The following is a 13,137-nucleotide window of genomic DNA, read 5'->3' as shown; positions in this document are numbered from 1 at the left end:
CGGCACTGCGGCCCCGACCCGAGCCCGACCCCGGTGAGTGCGAACCCTGGGCAACCCCGGGAACCCCGATCCGGCACGGGGATCAGGCCCAGCGGAGCCATCGCCGCCCCCGCCCGGGCCGTGCCCCCGGCTGAGCGGCCGCCGCTGCTTACCGCCCTCCCTTTGTCTGCTCCTGCCCGCAGGGTCCCCTCCCCGGCCGCCCCCCGCCCGGCTGTCCGCCCTCGGGCCGCCCCCTGGGCCCTCCGTCCCCTCCCCCGCTGGCGGGGCCCGGACAGAAGATGGTGCAGAAGAAAACAGCCGAACTTCAGGGCTTCCACCGTTCGTTCAAGGTGAGGGCCGGGATCGGTTTGGAGGGCGCCCAGGGCTGGAGTACCCGAGTGGCCTGTGGGAGAGGGCGCCGAACCAGCCTCCAGGATCAGCCCGGGGCCTGGGGCAGTCCCAGCCAGGTGTGTGCTGATGGGATCGTCAGTAGGCCGAAGACCTTTCCCCAGCTGTGGCGCTGGGGTCCTTCGTCCCGGAACCTCAAGTGGGGTGGGATGTCTCTGCCTCTGGTTGCGTGTTTCCTGCAAGCCCCCTTCAGCTGTGGAGAGCTTGGGGTCAGCAGGCCGCAGTTCTGTCCCAAGCTTAGCATGTAGCCCTTAGGGTATCTTCTTCATAATACTAGACACAGCGGGTGTCCCCTGTAATCCCAGTTGGTTGTCCACTGGAGCAAAGTGTTCAGCAGGCCACAGCCCTGTCACCACCGGGTGTGGCTTGTGGGGATCTTCCTCAAGATATCCTGGGCCAGGTTGTGTGTCCCTTACATCCACCCCCAGGTGGCCTGTGAGGTAGGGGGTGGTCGGGGGACACTCAGACCCAAGTGCTGTTTCATGTCAGAGCGGGAAGTTTCTATGGCAGTCTGGTAGTGGCTGCTGCCCAGTCCTAGTCTCAGATGAGCGACCCTGGCAGGGTGAAGATGGCAGGTGCTGGGTAGGGGCCCCACAGGGCCTGGCCCAGGGGACGCAGTGATGTCAGCTGCCTGCCCCACCCCACTGGCCAGGTTATGTAATGGCTTCCCTGGGCTTCCTTGGGCAGGGACCTGTTGCCCAGTGGAGAAGGCAGGTCGGTCTGTGTGTGTGTGTGTGTATGTGTATGTGTGTGGTGTGTACACACATGCTGAGCGTCAAGATGGGAGGAGCAAGTGGGGACTGCTTGGGAAAAATTCGCAGTCCTGTCCAGCCAGTGTCCCCGGCCATTCACCCACCCCTGCTTGAATGCCTGCCACTACATTTTCCCCTAGGGCAGCGGCTGCCCTCAGAGTGTCCAGGGCTGGGCGGGACATGGGTGAACCTGAGACATCTCTGACAGTGGGCTTTCCCCTCCTGGGGCTGGACATGAGCCGAGGCCAGGTCAGCACACGGGACTAAGCAAGGCAGCCAAAGCAAACCCAAACTTTCTGGATGGTTCCAGCAGCCTCCTGCCAAGGCCTGCTGACTCTCGTCCTGCAGCCAGTTCCAGGGAGAGCTGGGCTGAGACTACCCGTGCTTGGGACCATGAGCTGGCCTCTGTGCATGGTCACCAGACAGCCCCACTCCGAGGTGGACTGAGGGGCCAAGAGAGGTCCCCCTCCAGGTGGCCTGGGTCTGGTGGAGGACCCCAAGACCAACCCCTCCCATGACCCCCACCATGCACAGTTGCTCCCTTGAGTCAGGGCCACCTCTCCTGAGATACCCTTCCTGTCCCATCAGGACATATGCAAGCATGGTGGGTTTATTTTCCACCTTTTAAGATGGGAAAGTGGAGGTTCCCAGACAGCAGGGTTTGCCTGGAGTCCTTCTGTGGGCATGGGAGTGGTGGTACCCAGTGCCTGTTGACAGCAGATCTGTCCATTCACCATGGTTGCTGTGGCCACTCCATCTGTCTCCACTTTTCTGAGTTGGAGGCTATGACAGGCATGTGGGAACAGTGACCAGATAAAGCCACGCCCAGACTGGGCCCTGAGGTTCTTGAGTCCTTTTACCTGGGGGCAGGTCACTAGGTCAAGGTCAGAGAGTAAGTAGAGCCCTGGCTAGCTTTTGATTCTAGTAACCTCCCTTGTGTGGTGGCTGCTCTTGGCTATGCAGGCCCTGTAGATCGGGACCCTTATTGGAGCTGAGGGTGCTTGCTTCCTTGTGGGGCTACCTGGAGGGCCCCTTCCTCTCCAGCCTCCTAGCAACTATCTGACTGGGGCATAGTGGGCAGCAGGCTGGGAGGGCAGCCTGGTTCTCAGACCCTCCTATTCTCTGGCTGCCACCTGCCCCTCTGCCAGGCTGGCTTCCTGGGCTCCAGGCTGCAGGCATCTGTGGGGGTCCTCTGCACAGGGCCCTCATGGTTTCCCTAGGGCTCTCCTGGGGTGGCTTCTCTGCTGGCCCATCTATCAGAGCCCTGTCCCACTTTGTCTGGGGCCCAGAGAGGGCCAGCAACTTGGCCCCAGGGCCCAGCATCCTTGCTGAGACTAGGACTACACTGCACCTGTAGGCCCTCTCGCCTGCTAGGGCCCTCCTGGCTGGAGGAGGCTGACCTGGAAATTAGAGCTCAGTTATGAGATGAATCTGGCCTGGACCTCTCCTGCTAGGGACCCTCCCCTGACTGGATCACACCTATTCTGCAGAAATGTACTTGTGCCAACCATCTTCTGTCTAGAGGCCAGGAAAGGTCTGTTGGACCTCTGGCTTCCTGCACCCTGTTGAGGTTCTCATACCCTCCCTGCAGTCCCAGGGCTCCCTTGTCTTTTATCCAAGCTCCTTTCTGTTGAGTGGGGCAGTCCTGAATTCAAATCCTGCTGGCCACAGCTCCCCTGAGGGAGGTACTTCTTAGTTGGGTACCACAGCCTGTGAAGGGATCCCTCCAGGGTGTCTGGACTGAAACTAGACCATGCAGGCTGTGCCCGGGCAGGGCCTGGCACATTCATGGGTGTCTCTGCCATGCACCCCTAGGGACCAGGCAGAGGTGTGACTAAACACTGGCCACCAGGTACAGAGTCACATGCTGAGGTGATCACTGCTTTGGGGACTGGAAGCATGAATTCAGGGCTGGCCCTCAGAAGATATGGAGGCTTCAGCTATACGGAGCTGGGGGTGGCTATTCTGGGCAGTCTCCAGGTAGAGTGGGGGTAAGGGGGTCGACAGGAGGCCTAGGTGTGCAGGTGGGTCTGAGACTTGTGCAGGCAGGAGGCAGGGCTAACAGAGACTGAATTCATGCCCCCTCTACCCACCATACAGGGTAGGGAAGGAGATGGGGAAACTGAGGCTTGGGAAGGGCTAAGCTGGCCTGAGACAGCCCAGCAGGTTGTGGGAAAGCAGGCATGGCTGCCCAGGCTGGGAGCCCCACCCAGTGAGTCACCTCCCTGTGCTGCTCTGCTGCCTTTGATCCCCAGAGGTCAGCCGGGCTGTCCCCATTCTGCAGATGAGCAAACCGAGGCATGAGATGTGGCTTGGGCCCCACAGTGACTCAGCCCTGGCATCAGAGGTAGGGCCCCAGGCAGCTGTCTGCCTGCATCGGTCCCTGCCCCACACTGCATACCCTCCCTGGAATGCCCAGGGGCCTTGGGCTGGGGGCGGAGGGTCAGGTTGAGAACAAGGTTTCTCTATCTCGACATGTTGATATTTGGGGACTTTGGGCCGGGTTGTTCTCTGAGGTGGTGCTGTCCTGGTTACTGCAGGGTTCTATGCAGCATCCCCACCTCCACTCACTCTGCCAGGAGCCACAATTGTGACAACCATAAATGTCCACGGTATTGCCCCATATTCCCTCAGAGGTCAGAATCCTCCCTTGTTGAAAACTACTGAGTTAGGGGATTTGTGGACCTCTAAGAGACTTTGTGTCCCTGCTGAGGTCCTAGGAGGCTGCACACATTTAAATACACACCCTGAGTGGGGAGGGAGAGAGAAAGGGAGTCCCAGGCGCTGGGAGTTCCCTGGTCTGAACCATTTGCCACATGGGGAGTTTATTCTGGTGTCCAGTGTGAGCAAGGAACAGACTCAGTTTTTCTCCAGATAATTAACTTGTGGTCTCAGCCTTGGGGCTGGACTATTCTCCACACCAACTCGGCCCTAAGTGTTCTCTCCTGGCCTCTCCACTTCTGCAGGGGCAGAACCCTTTCGACCTGGCCTTCTCCCTAGACCAGGCCCACCTAGGGGACCGTGAGGACTCTGACTTCAGCCTGCAGTGCGAGACCCGCCCTGGTGAGATACCTAAGAGGGTGGGGGCACAGAGCACCCACCAAATTCCCCGTAGCAGTGGGTGTGGACTGGTCAGGGCCCTGTCCTGAATAGTGGATGTGTGTCTCTGTAGACATGCCTGCCAGCCAACCCATCGACATCCCAGATGCCAAGAAGAGAGGCAAGAAGAAGAAGCGGGGACGAGCTACTGACAGCTTCTCGGGCAGGTTTGAAGGTGAGAGGGGCAGCAGACATGGAGTGGTGGAGAGGTGGCTCTGGCTACAGGTCCCCTCAGCCTACCCTGCCACTCCCCAGATGTCTACCAGCTGCAGGAGGATGTGCTCGGGGAAGGTGCCCATGCCCGTGTGCAGACCTGCGTCAACCTCATCACCAACCAGGAGTATGCTGTCAAGGTAAGCTCCAGCAGTTGGAGCTGCTTGTATGGCCCTTCCTGGCAGCCCCTGGGATCTGCTATTGGCTAGGGGAGACAGGAAGAGGCTGTGGCATTCAAGCTCCCAAATTGACAGCCAGGGAAAACCAGTGTCTAAAAATGGTCCTGGGGCTTAGTGACTCAGGCCACTTCTGGGAATCTGGGTCAGCTCCTGCTGAGCCCCTGCTGCACCTCTGAGTCTAGGCAGGATTGGCAATGAGGGGGGCCCCTGCCCACCTTATGTCTAGGTGGCCAAGGGCCCTGTGCCAGGTGACTGCCCAGAGCTGAGGGCTTTGGCCAGAGGTGACACTTGCCTGCTGGGTCCCTCAGGCAGGTCTTCTAAGCTGTATCCAAGGGGTGACAGAGGGGGCTGTGCTTTTGGGAAAACCCATGTAACCCCCCCATCCCTGGGACACCTCTGAGCCCAGGGTGAGGCCAGTGGTCTGGGTGCAGGAGGCTGCTGAGGCCCTGGTAGTAGCCTCATGACCTTGCAGGGCACACAGTCAGATATTGTGTTCAAAGATGCCTTCCAGGGCAGCTCCTGTGGCTCAAAGGAGTAGGGCGCCAGCCCCATATACTGGAGGTGGTTGGTTCAAACCCAGCCCCACCAAAAAACAAAAAAACTGCAAAGATGCCTTCCAGGCTTTCCCTCATGACCCTATATCCAGCACTAGGACTGCCCAGGAAGGGGGCCAGGTGCTCCTAGGGGTGTGAGGCCAGCTGGAAGGCTACAGACTCTGGTAGGAGTCCAAGCCACACTGGTGGCTTTTTCAGAGGAGAAAGAGGAACAGGAGTGGGCCAGCCCATGGTGAAGGGAGGAGTGAGCCTTGTGTTTTCAAGTTAAGGGAAACTGTTGGCCAGGCACTGGGACCACAGCAGTGACAGGTGGTGACAGATGCAATTGTGGCTCCTGCCCCCTAAGAGTTTACAGGTGGGGCAGGACAAAGGTTCCAGAGACTTATAGACACTCAGAGAGCACTTCCGCACAGTGGGCTTCCTTCTGAGTATGTTCCTCCAAAGGGTCCTACCAGGCATACTTAACTTTCTGTCCTGGTTTGGCAGATACGGAACTGAGGCTTGGGGGGGTGTGTGTGTGTGTGTGAGGTAGTCTGAGTTACACCATGCAGCCTCACAAGGGCTCCTGACTACCATCCTGGGACTGTCTCCACAGTCCCCTTGCCACTGACCCAGTGTGGTCAGTGCCAAGATCAGGGAGCTTCCTGGTGGGGTGTGCAGAGGTTGACCACTGCAGTCCAGGAGGAGCTGGCCCAGCTAGGGGTCAGCAGGAGGAGGAGAAAAAAGTGCTTGGGCAAGGCAGCAGGTTCACTGAGCCTGTGGATTGAGGAGCATGGCCTGGTCCAGTGAGTTGAGGGCACAGGGTTTTGCCCAGGGAGGCAGAGCTCAGAGGGCCACCAGTGGGGTGCTAACCCCAAGCTGGGCCCTCAGAGAAGATAGCTTCTTTCTAGGAGGGATTGTACTCTGCTCCCTGATGTGGCCATCCTAGCCGGCCTCCCAAGAGACATGACTAGGTTTGGTTTAGCAGAGGAGGGGTTCCCTGGAGACCCTGGAGTCAGATTATTTGTTGCCCCTGGCTGGGGTAGGTGTGTCTGTCATTAGACATGTGGCACAGTGCATGGCAGTAGCTAGGGGCTCTAGGTGGAATACATCCCCTCCCCCACCAGACTACTGTAATGAGTAGAGAGCCCTGGGCACTTGTGGTTACCCTCTACCCACCTTCCTGCTTAGGGGGAAAGGGGCTGGAATGTCCAGCCTGGGAAAAGATGCCCAGCAAGTACCAGGGAGAACTGGCAGGCACCTTCTGCCTCCACCTCTGCCAGCAAAGGTGGCTGGGGGGCATCTGGCAGGGGTAGAATCCTCTGGTCCTTAGAGTGGCTGGTACCAGAGGGCAATGGTTTAGGGCTTAGGCTTCCTGAGGTTCTTCCTAGGAGCTAGGTCTCAGCCACTTAGGGTTGGCCTAAACAGACACAGGCTGTTGGACCTGGGGGAGGCACCTGCCAAGCTAGTGTGGAGGCACGAATACAGGCTTTGGTGCTGCAGCCACATGGCATGTGGGTCCCAGCCAGGTTGGCAGCCAGGCACCCTGAGGGTCTCCCTAGTTCCATGGGTCCTGTGGAAGCAAAGGTGGCTGGTCTCCCTGTCAAAGAGGGGCGGCCACCAGTCCAAGGAAGGGTCACTTCCCAAGGCCCTGAACTGGCCTTCATGCCCTGTGGGGGATGTTTTGCAAAGGCCTGTCAGGGTAGGGGTGGGGACCTGCCCCACCAGCTTTTTTCCTATCAGCTTTTCTTTCATGTTCCACTTCACCATGCCCCCTGCTGACTGCAAAGTTTTGACGTCTGGCAAATTCTAGGCCCCTCTAGGAAAGCCCTGTTTTCGAGAGCTTAAAAGTCTGAGCCATAGTGGAGTTTCAGGTGTTGCGCAGAAGTTTCTGGTAGGAGCTTGCCAGAAACTTGCCAGCTGGAGGGTCCAGCTGACCCAGTGGCATGTCCCCTTGACCCCTTTCAGATCATTGAGAAGCAACCAGGCCACATTCGGAGCAGGGTTTTCCGGGAGGTGGAGATGCTATATCAGTGCCAGGGACACAGGTGAGGTCACCTGGTCTTGCCATAGCACCAGGCTCTGAGCTACCTTTCAGTAAATGAATGGGCCTAAATGTTACATTATCCCCAGCAAGCATTTATTAAGCACACACTGTTTACCAGGCTGGGCGTCGTGAGTGGTCCCAGTGATATTGTGGGCATCATGAGTGGTCCCAGTGATATTGTGGCTGATGGCCCCAGGTGGGCAAGGGGAAAGCTGGCCCATTGGCCTAGTCCCAGCCTTCCTATGGGTGGGTGAGCACAGAGAAGCTGGTAATGACTGCCCAAGGGCTTCAGGGAGCCTCAGGTCCTCTCCTGATCCCCACCCCAGGAATGTTCTAGAGCTGATTGAGTTCTTTGAGGAGGAGGACCGTTTCTACCTAGTGTTTGAGAAGATGCGGGGTGGTAAGTGTGGGCTCCTACTTGTGGGGAGGGAGGGCTGGGTTCTTATAGGATTTAGGGCCTCCAGGAAGGACTTTTCAGAGGGTTCTGCACATGGGAGGTGGGGGTTTGTGGGTGCTGTGCACTGGCTCAGGGCCTCGGGAAGTGACCCTTTCTGTCTTCCCCTCTGCCATGGCCTCATCCCAGGCTCTATCCTGAGTCACATTCACAAGCGGAGGCACTTTAATGAGCTAGAGGCCAGTGTGGTGGTGCAGGATGTGGCCAGTGCCCTGGACTTCCTACATAACAAAGGTGAGTCCCCAGCTCAGGATCTGGTCCACCTGCCCAGGACTCCAGGAAGAAGTCATCCTCTGTAGCCCTAATCGCTCTTCTGTTGCTTCTCCCCCAGGCATTGCCCATAGGGACCTAAAGCCGGAAAACATCCTCTGTGAGCACCCCAACCAGGTGAGGCACCCTGACCAGGTGCATTCAGCTCCGGGCACCTCCTGCCTCTGAGGGCAGCCCTCCCTGCTGGACAGCCCTCCCTACTGGCCAGCCCGGTGGACCCTAGCCTCATGCCTCCCACCCTGCCCAGGTGTCTCCTGTTAAGATCTGCGACTTTGATCTGGGCAGCGGCATCAAGCTCAATGGAGACTGCTCCCCCATCTCTACGCCGGAGTTGCTAACCCCGGTGAGGGCCCGCGCAGCCGGATGCCCCCGGGGATGGGGGTGGTGGTGCAGGGTTGGGCTGGAGCCGGAAAAACTGACGCCCCATCCATGTCTGTTTCTGCGGTTGCGGAACCTCGCCTTGCCTAGGCCCCTGGCCGCTGGAGCTGCGGAGCTGAACTCCGCTTCCGCCTAGCAACAACGGCTGATGGGCTGGGGTTGGGTCGGGGCCTCGGTCAGGCGGGGGCGGGGTGGGTCCCAAATTCCTACCACTGATTGGTCGGACAGGATTGGGTGTGTTCCAAGTACCTGCTCATTGAGCAGGGTGGACGCCAGCAGCCTCTGATTGGTCGGGTTGAGCATAATGGGGCTGGCCCAGCCTCACGTGACACGCTTCGCCTGCTCCCGTCCGCAGTGCGGCTCGGCAGAGTACATGGCCCCAGAAGTGGTGGAGGCCTTCAGCGAGGAGGCTAGCATCTATGACAAGCGCTGCGACCTGTGGAGCCTGGGCGTCATCCTGTACATCCTGCTCAGCGGCTACCCACCCTTCGTGGGCCACTGTGGCAGTGACTGCGGCTGGGACCGCGGCGAGGCCTGCCCTGCATGCCAGGTGAGGGGCTGCCCTGTGCCCTGCCCGCCTGTGCCCCGTGTGCCCCTGTCACCCACCCCAGGGCTTGCCTGTTCTGTGTGACCCTGGAGACCTGCTCCTTGCACCCCAGTTCTCCTTGTGACCTGCCCCTGCATTTCTGGTCCTGTGGGACCTACCCACTACCCCATGTACTTGTCTTTTGGGGGCTTGCGCTGTGTGCCCCTCCTCCCTAGAGTCCTTCCTGGAGCATTTCTCTTCACCTGGAGGCCTACCCGTCCATCCTTCCCTTCCTGGCACATGCCCCCAGCACCCATAGAAACATGCCCTGTGCACACCTTCTTTCCTAGGAATCTGCCATGTGCACCCCTGCTACCCAGGGACCTGCCCCTGACCACCAAGCACTGATAAAGATCTATAAGGCTGTGCCCACCCATTCTCCAGAGTTTCTGAAGACCCTTTGGGTTTCCCAGCCCAAGAGAGTCAGGGACAGGGGTGGGGGAGCAAAGAGGTGGGCAACATCTGAAGTTGGAGTTGATTGGATTGGGCCGTTTGCCCAAGACTCAAAAGCTCAGCACTCCCAGCCTAGTGCCCCTTGGGTCTACTTTTGTAAATCAACCCAAATCCCACTTGCCACCTCTGCTGGCTCAACCTCCTAGCTACCTCTGGGCCTGTGTCCCTTCACTTTCCTGTGATGCCCCAGGGCCCCTGGACATGCCAGCCTGTCTCAGGACCCTGGGTCCTGCAGCCCTGCACCCATCCCGGATGCCCCCCAGTTCAGTTTGCCCTTTGGGTGGCAGGGGCCTGGCCCAACTTTGCCATCTGCAGCTGACCCCCCCCCCATGTGCCCCCTAGAATATGCTGTTCGAGAGCATCCAGGAGGGCAAGTATGAGTTCCCTGATAAGGACTGGGCCCACATCTCCTTTGCCGCCAAAGACCTCATCTCTAAGCTGCTCGTCCGTGACGCCAAGCAGCGGCTGAGCGCTGCCCAAGTCCTGCAGCACCCCTGGGTGCAGGGGGTGAGCACTAGCCTCAGAGGGACTGGGAGGACATGGGGCTGCAGATGTCCCATAGCAAGTGTATGGAAAGCCCTGAGGGTGCAGCATGGAGGCCCAGAGATGCAGTGAGGTCTAGGGTCCACTGCTACCCCACTGAGTGGCTGCCAGCCACATAGCGGCTGGCGGGAGCAGTGGCTCAGAGGCTCATCCTAGCTTGGCTGGCCCTGGGTCTGAGAGTGATAGGGCAGGAGGGCCTCATGCCTAACCAATCTCAGTCCAGGGTTCTGCCCCACCCCCTGCATTTCTCAGGCCCAGGAGTCATCTGCTGTCCCAAGAGAATGAGGGCACCAGGGCAGTGGGCTTTACTAAAAATAGGAGCACAGGTCACTCTGTTTTCCATAGCAAGAAGGAGCTCTAAACCCATTCCAGGAGCAATCTGGAGACCTATGCGTTGAGAAGGTGGGGGCTCTGAGGGTGGATTTGGGCTGAAAACCAGAAAGGGCATGGTTTTTGAGCTGTTCACCCCACCCTGTGATCCCCACTGGGGTCACACAGCATCCCTCCCTCAGCCAGGTTCAGGGTCCCTGTGCATGCATGAAGCCCCAGTTTGTAGTGTCTGCAGGTTGGGTCCTGGTGATGGGGCTGTGCTCAGGGTTTCCCTCAGTGCCACCTGAGCCGACAGGGCATACTCTGGGCCTGCTGGGCCCACTTTAGCCCCTGCCTCTTTTGCCTCATTGCAGTGCGCCCCGGAGAACACCCTGCCCACACCCATGGTCCTGCAGAGGTGAGCCTATATAGGGTCTTGGGGCTACCCAAGTCCAGAGGGGGGTGTTAAATGTTAAGATGTTTCAAAAAGATGCAAATAGTGGGGGAAAGACACCCAAGCACTTAGATATCTTCATACTGGGTAACTTGCTAGGGCCGACAGTGAGGTTCTGATGCCCAGAGAGGCCCAGGGTGAGGGGAGAGGGCACTGCCCAAACCCCAGGGGTCTGGCCTCAACTAACTTTCCCCTCCTCTCCCTCCATAGGAACAGCTGTGCCAAAGACCTCACGTCCTTCGCGGCTGAGGCCATTGCCATGAACCGGCAGCTGGCCCAACGTGAAGAGGACTTGGCAGAGGAGGAGGCCGCGGGGCAGGGCCAGCCCGTCCTCGTCCGAGCTACCTCACGCTGCCTACAGCTGTCCCCACCCTCAGAGTCCAAGCTGGCCCAGCGGAGGCAGAGAGCCAGCTTGTCTACTGCACCCGTGGTCCTCGTGGGAGACCGCGCCTGACGCCCTCCCACCTTCCCTCTGTACATAGGTGCCCCCTCATCTAAACTTTTTTTTTAAGCTATTGGGAGCTGCTCCCCTTGGCTGCATTCCCAGGCATTAAGCCCAGCTGAGGGGCTGGGTTTTTTTTTTTTTTTTATAGGTTTTTGCTTTGGGGTTTTTTTTCCCTTTTTTTCCTATTCCCACCTCCTCATTCCTTTTGTTTTTTTTCCTTTTGATGGGGAGGAGAGCAGAGGGTGTGTGTGGCTGGGTTTCTACTCTCCCCAAGCTCACCTATACTTTGAAGGTCTGGTGTGCCCCACTGCCCAAGTCACCTGCACCCTGCCACCCCCTCTTTACCCCCATTGCTTGCACAGTGACTCAGGAGAGCCCACTTCCAGCCAATTTGCCATCTTCCAGAGCTGGGGGGCCCAGGACACCCCTCCCCCATGTCTGCTTCCCCAGCCCTCAGTATTTTCAGGGACAGGCTCTCCTTCCCCCTCCTGTCATGGAATAGCAGCTCCTTTATCCCTCACTCCAGACACCCCTGGTGGTTTGGTGGGGACAGGGGGCCCCCTATCTCAAGAGGGTAGGCCTGGGTGTGGGCAGGCTGGGGGGATGGCATCCCCCCACACCCACCCTTCACCCAAGTTCTCTGTCCTCATGAGAGTTGACAATCAGGGCTTCCTCTAGGATTGGCGGCTGTCCAGGCCCCTGATGGCAGGACTCAGCCTCTGACCTTCACCTTAAATTGCAGCTGACCTGCTGCCCCACCAGGGACTGAAGCGGCAGGAGCCAGGGATCTGCCACACCAAGGTGGGTAGGAGGGGCTGGACAGGCACCCGTCAGCCAACCTGGGGGTCCCCAAGACACCCCTTCTGGGCACCCGAGTGCCCCTTCTCAGGGCTCAGTCTGACCATGGCCACGTCCTGCCCCTGTGCCCCCCTTCGGGTCTGGAATGGAAGCTGTTGGCCCACTCCACACCACCAAAGCTGGGGTCAGACCTGGGGGTCCCATTGCATCCCCTCACCCGTGAGGGCAGATTTCAGTCTGCCCACCTTCAGGAAAACAGCCGCCGCTACCACAGCCTCAGGCACCCAGGAATGGCGGGGAAGGGTCTGCTTTGTCTCCCAACCCCAAGCTCTGGCGGTGAAGTACTATGCAATACGAGTTTCCATTTTCTATGTGCACATGTGGCTTTGCTGGTCAGGGGAGTGGCAGTGGGGTGTCGCTTACCAGCCAATCCCCCATGGCCCCTTCCAGGCCAGCCCAGCCCTGGGCTGTGCTCAGGTGTTTCCTGAGGTAGCCCCTCTGGCCTCTAAATCTATGGTCGGGGATTTTCGTCGTGTTTAGTTAGTTTTTTAAAGAAAACATCAGTTGACTTTGCTTCCCTGTTCTTGAAGAATACTTGAATGTCGGAGGGCCTGTGGGTGGTGGGCTCAGACACCTTCGGCCTAACCTCCCCTCCCCCTCCCAAGTCTCCTACAATTGTCACAGTCTGTGGTGGCTGGTGGGGGTGACATATCCTCCCCAGTCCCCTGCCTGCCTATATCTGTGGATGGCCTTTCCAAAGACCCCTTGTCATCTCTCGTCCTTCAGTGATTCCACCTTTTGCAACTGGGGATTTTCTGCCTTTTTGTATAAGAGAACAAGCAAATGCCGCAGGCACCAATGGTCATTGTATCTGGAAAGCTGAGCGGCTAGCAGCTTCTGTTTTTCTGAAGGTGGGACAGTCACTTCCTCCCTTTCCCCCCCCACCCTGTCGCATGGCCACCTGGAGGGCTGGTCAGAACGCTACTGTGAATGAGCAGAAGATCCTGGAGAGCCTGGGCCAGAATGGCCGTGTATCGATGTTAAGCTGTTTTAAAAAACAACAACAACAAAAAAAAAACCTCAAAAATTTTTTAAACTGGGGGAAAAACATCCAAGCACTTTAATTCCATTGTACCAGGTGAACTGATAGAGCTCAAAGTTTTCCTTTCCAACAACTGTCAATGCCGGAATTTTGTATTCTGTTTTGTAAGGATTTAATAAAACTCATAAAAACTTG

General features: G+C 58.2%; 1 protein-coding gene across 3 annotated transcripts; it reads left to right on the top strand.

The window, feature by feature from the left end:
- Positions 1-185: 185 nt before the first annotated feature.
- On the top strand, positions 186-13,137 carry MKNK2 (MAP kinase interacting serine/threonine kinase 2). 3 transcript variants are annotated; one of them, XM_012804544.2, is made up of 13 exons: positions 186-329; positions 4,106-4,202; positions 4,312-4,413; positions 4,494-4,591; positions 7,132-7,211; positions 7,537-7,610; positions 7,794-7,898; positions 7,996-8,051; positions 8,182-8,277; positions 8,668-8,862; positions 9,694-9,858; positions 10,578-10,621; positions 12,812-13,137. In XM_012804544.2, the coding sequence occupies exons 1-13, from the start codon at positions 279-281 to the stop codon at positions 12,888-12,890; spliced, it is 1,242 nt and encodes a 413-aa protein (XP_012659998.1). In that variant the 5' UTR covers positions 186-278; the 3' UTR covers positions 12,891-13,137. The 3 variants fall into 3 exon arrangements, with proteins under 3 accessions (XP_012659998.1, XP_003788755.1, XP_012659997.1); XM_003788707.3 differs by lacking the exon at positions 12,812-13,137 and adding an exon at positions 10,868-11,276; XM_012804543.2 differs by lacking the exon at positions 12,812-13,137 and adding an exon at positions 10,868-11,276 and having other exon boundaries at positions 264-3,486.

Source organism: Otolemur garnettii, unplaced genomic scaffold (genome assembly GCF_000181295.1).
Source record: "Otolemur garnettii isolate 467f Iridium unplaced genomic scaffold, OtoGar3 scaffold00029, whole genome shotgun sequence".
NCBI classification, from domain to species: domain Eukaryota; kingdom Metazoa; phylum Chordata; class Mammalia; order Primates; family Galagidae; genus Otolemur; species Otolemur garnettii.
Note: the sequence above shows the minus strand (reverse complement) of the source record. Positions and strands in the feature narration are given on the sequence as shown.

What these genes read in the sequence shown, in the direction of transcription:
- MKNK2 (XM_012804543.2), top strand. Translation starts at nt 3,424, where the DNA reads ATGAGCAAACCGAGGCATGAGATGTGGCTTGGGCCCCACAGTGACTCA. An exon ending in CGCCGGAGTTGCTAACCCCG is followed by an intron (nt 8,278 to 8,667) that starts GTGAGGGCCCGC and finishes TCCCGTCCGCAG; the next exon opens with TGCGGCTCGGCAGAGTACAT. An exon ending in AGGCCTGCCCTGCATGCCAG is followed by an intron (nt 8,863 to 9,693) that starts GTGAGGGGCTGC and finishes TGTGCCCCCTAG; the next exon opens with AATATGCTGTTCGAGAGCAT.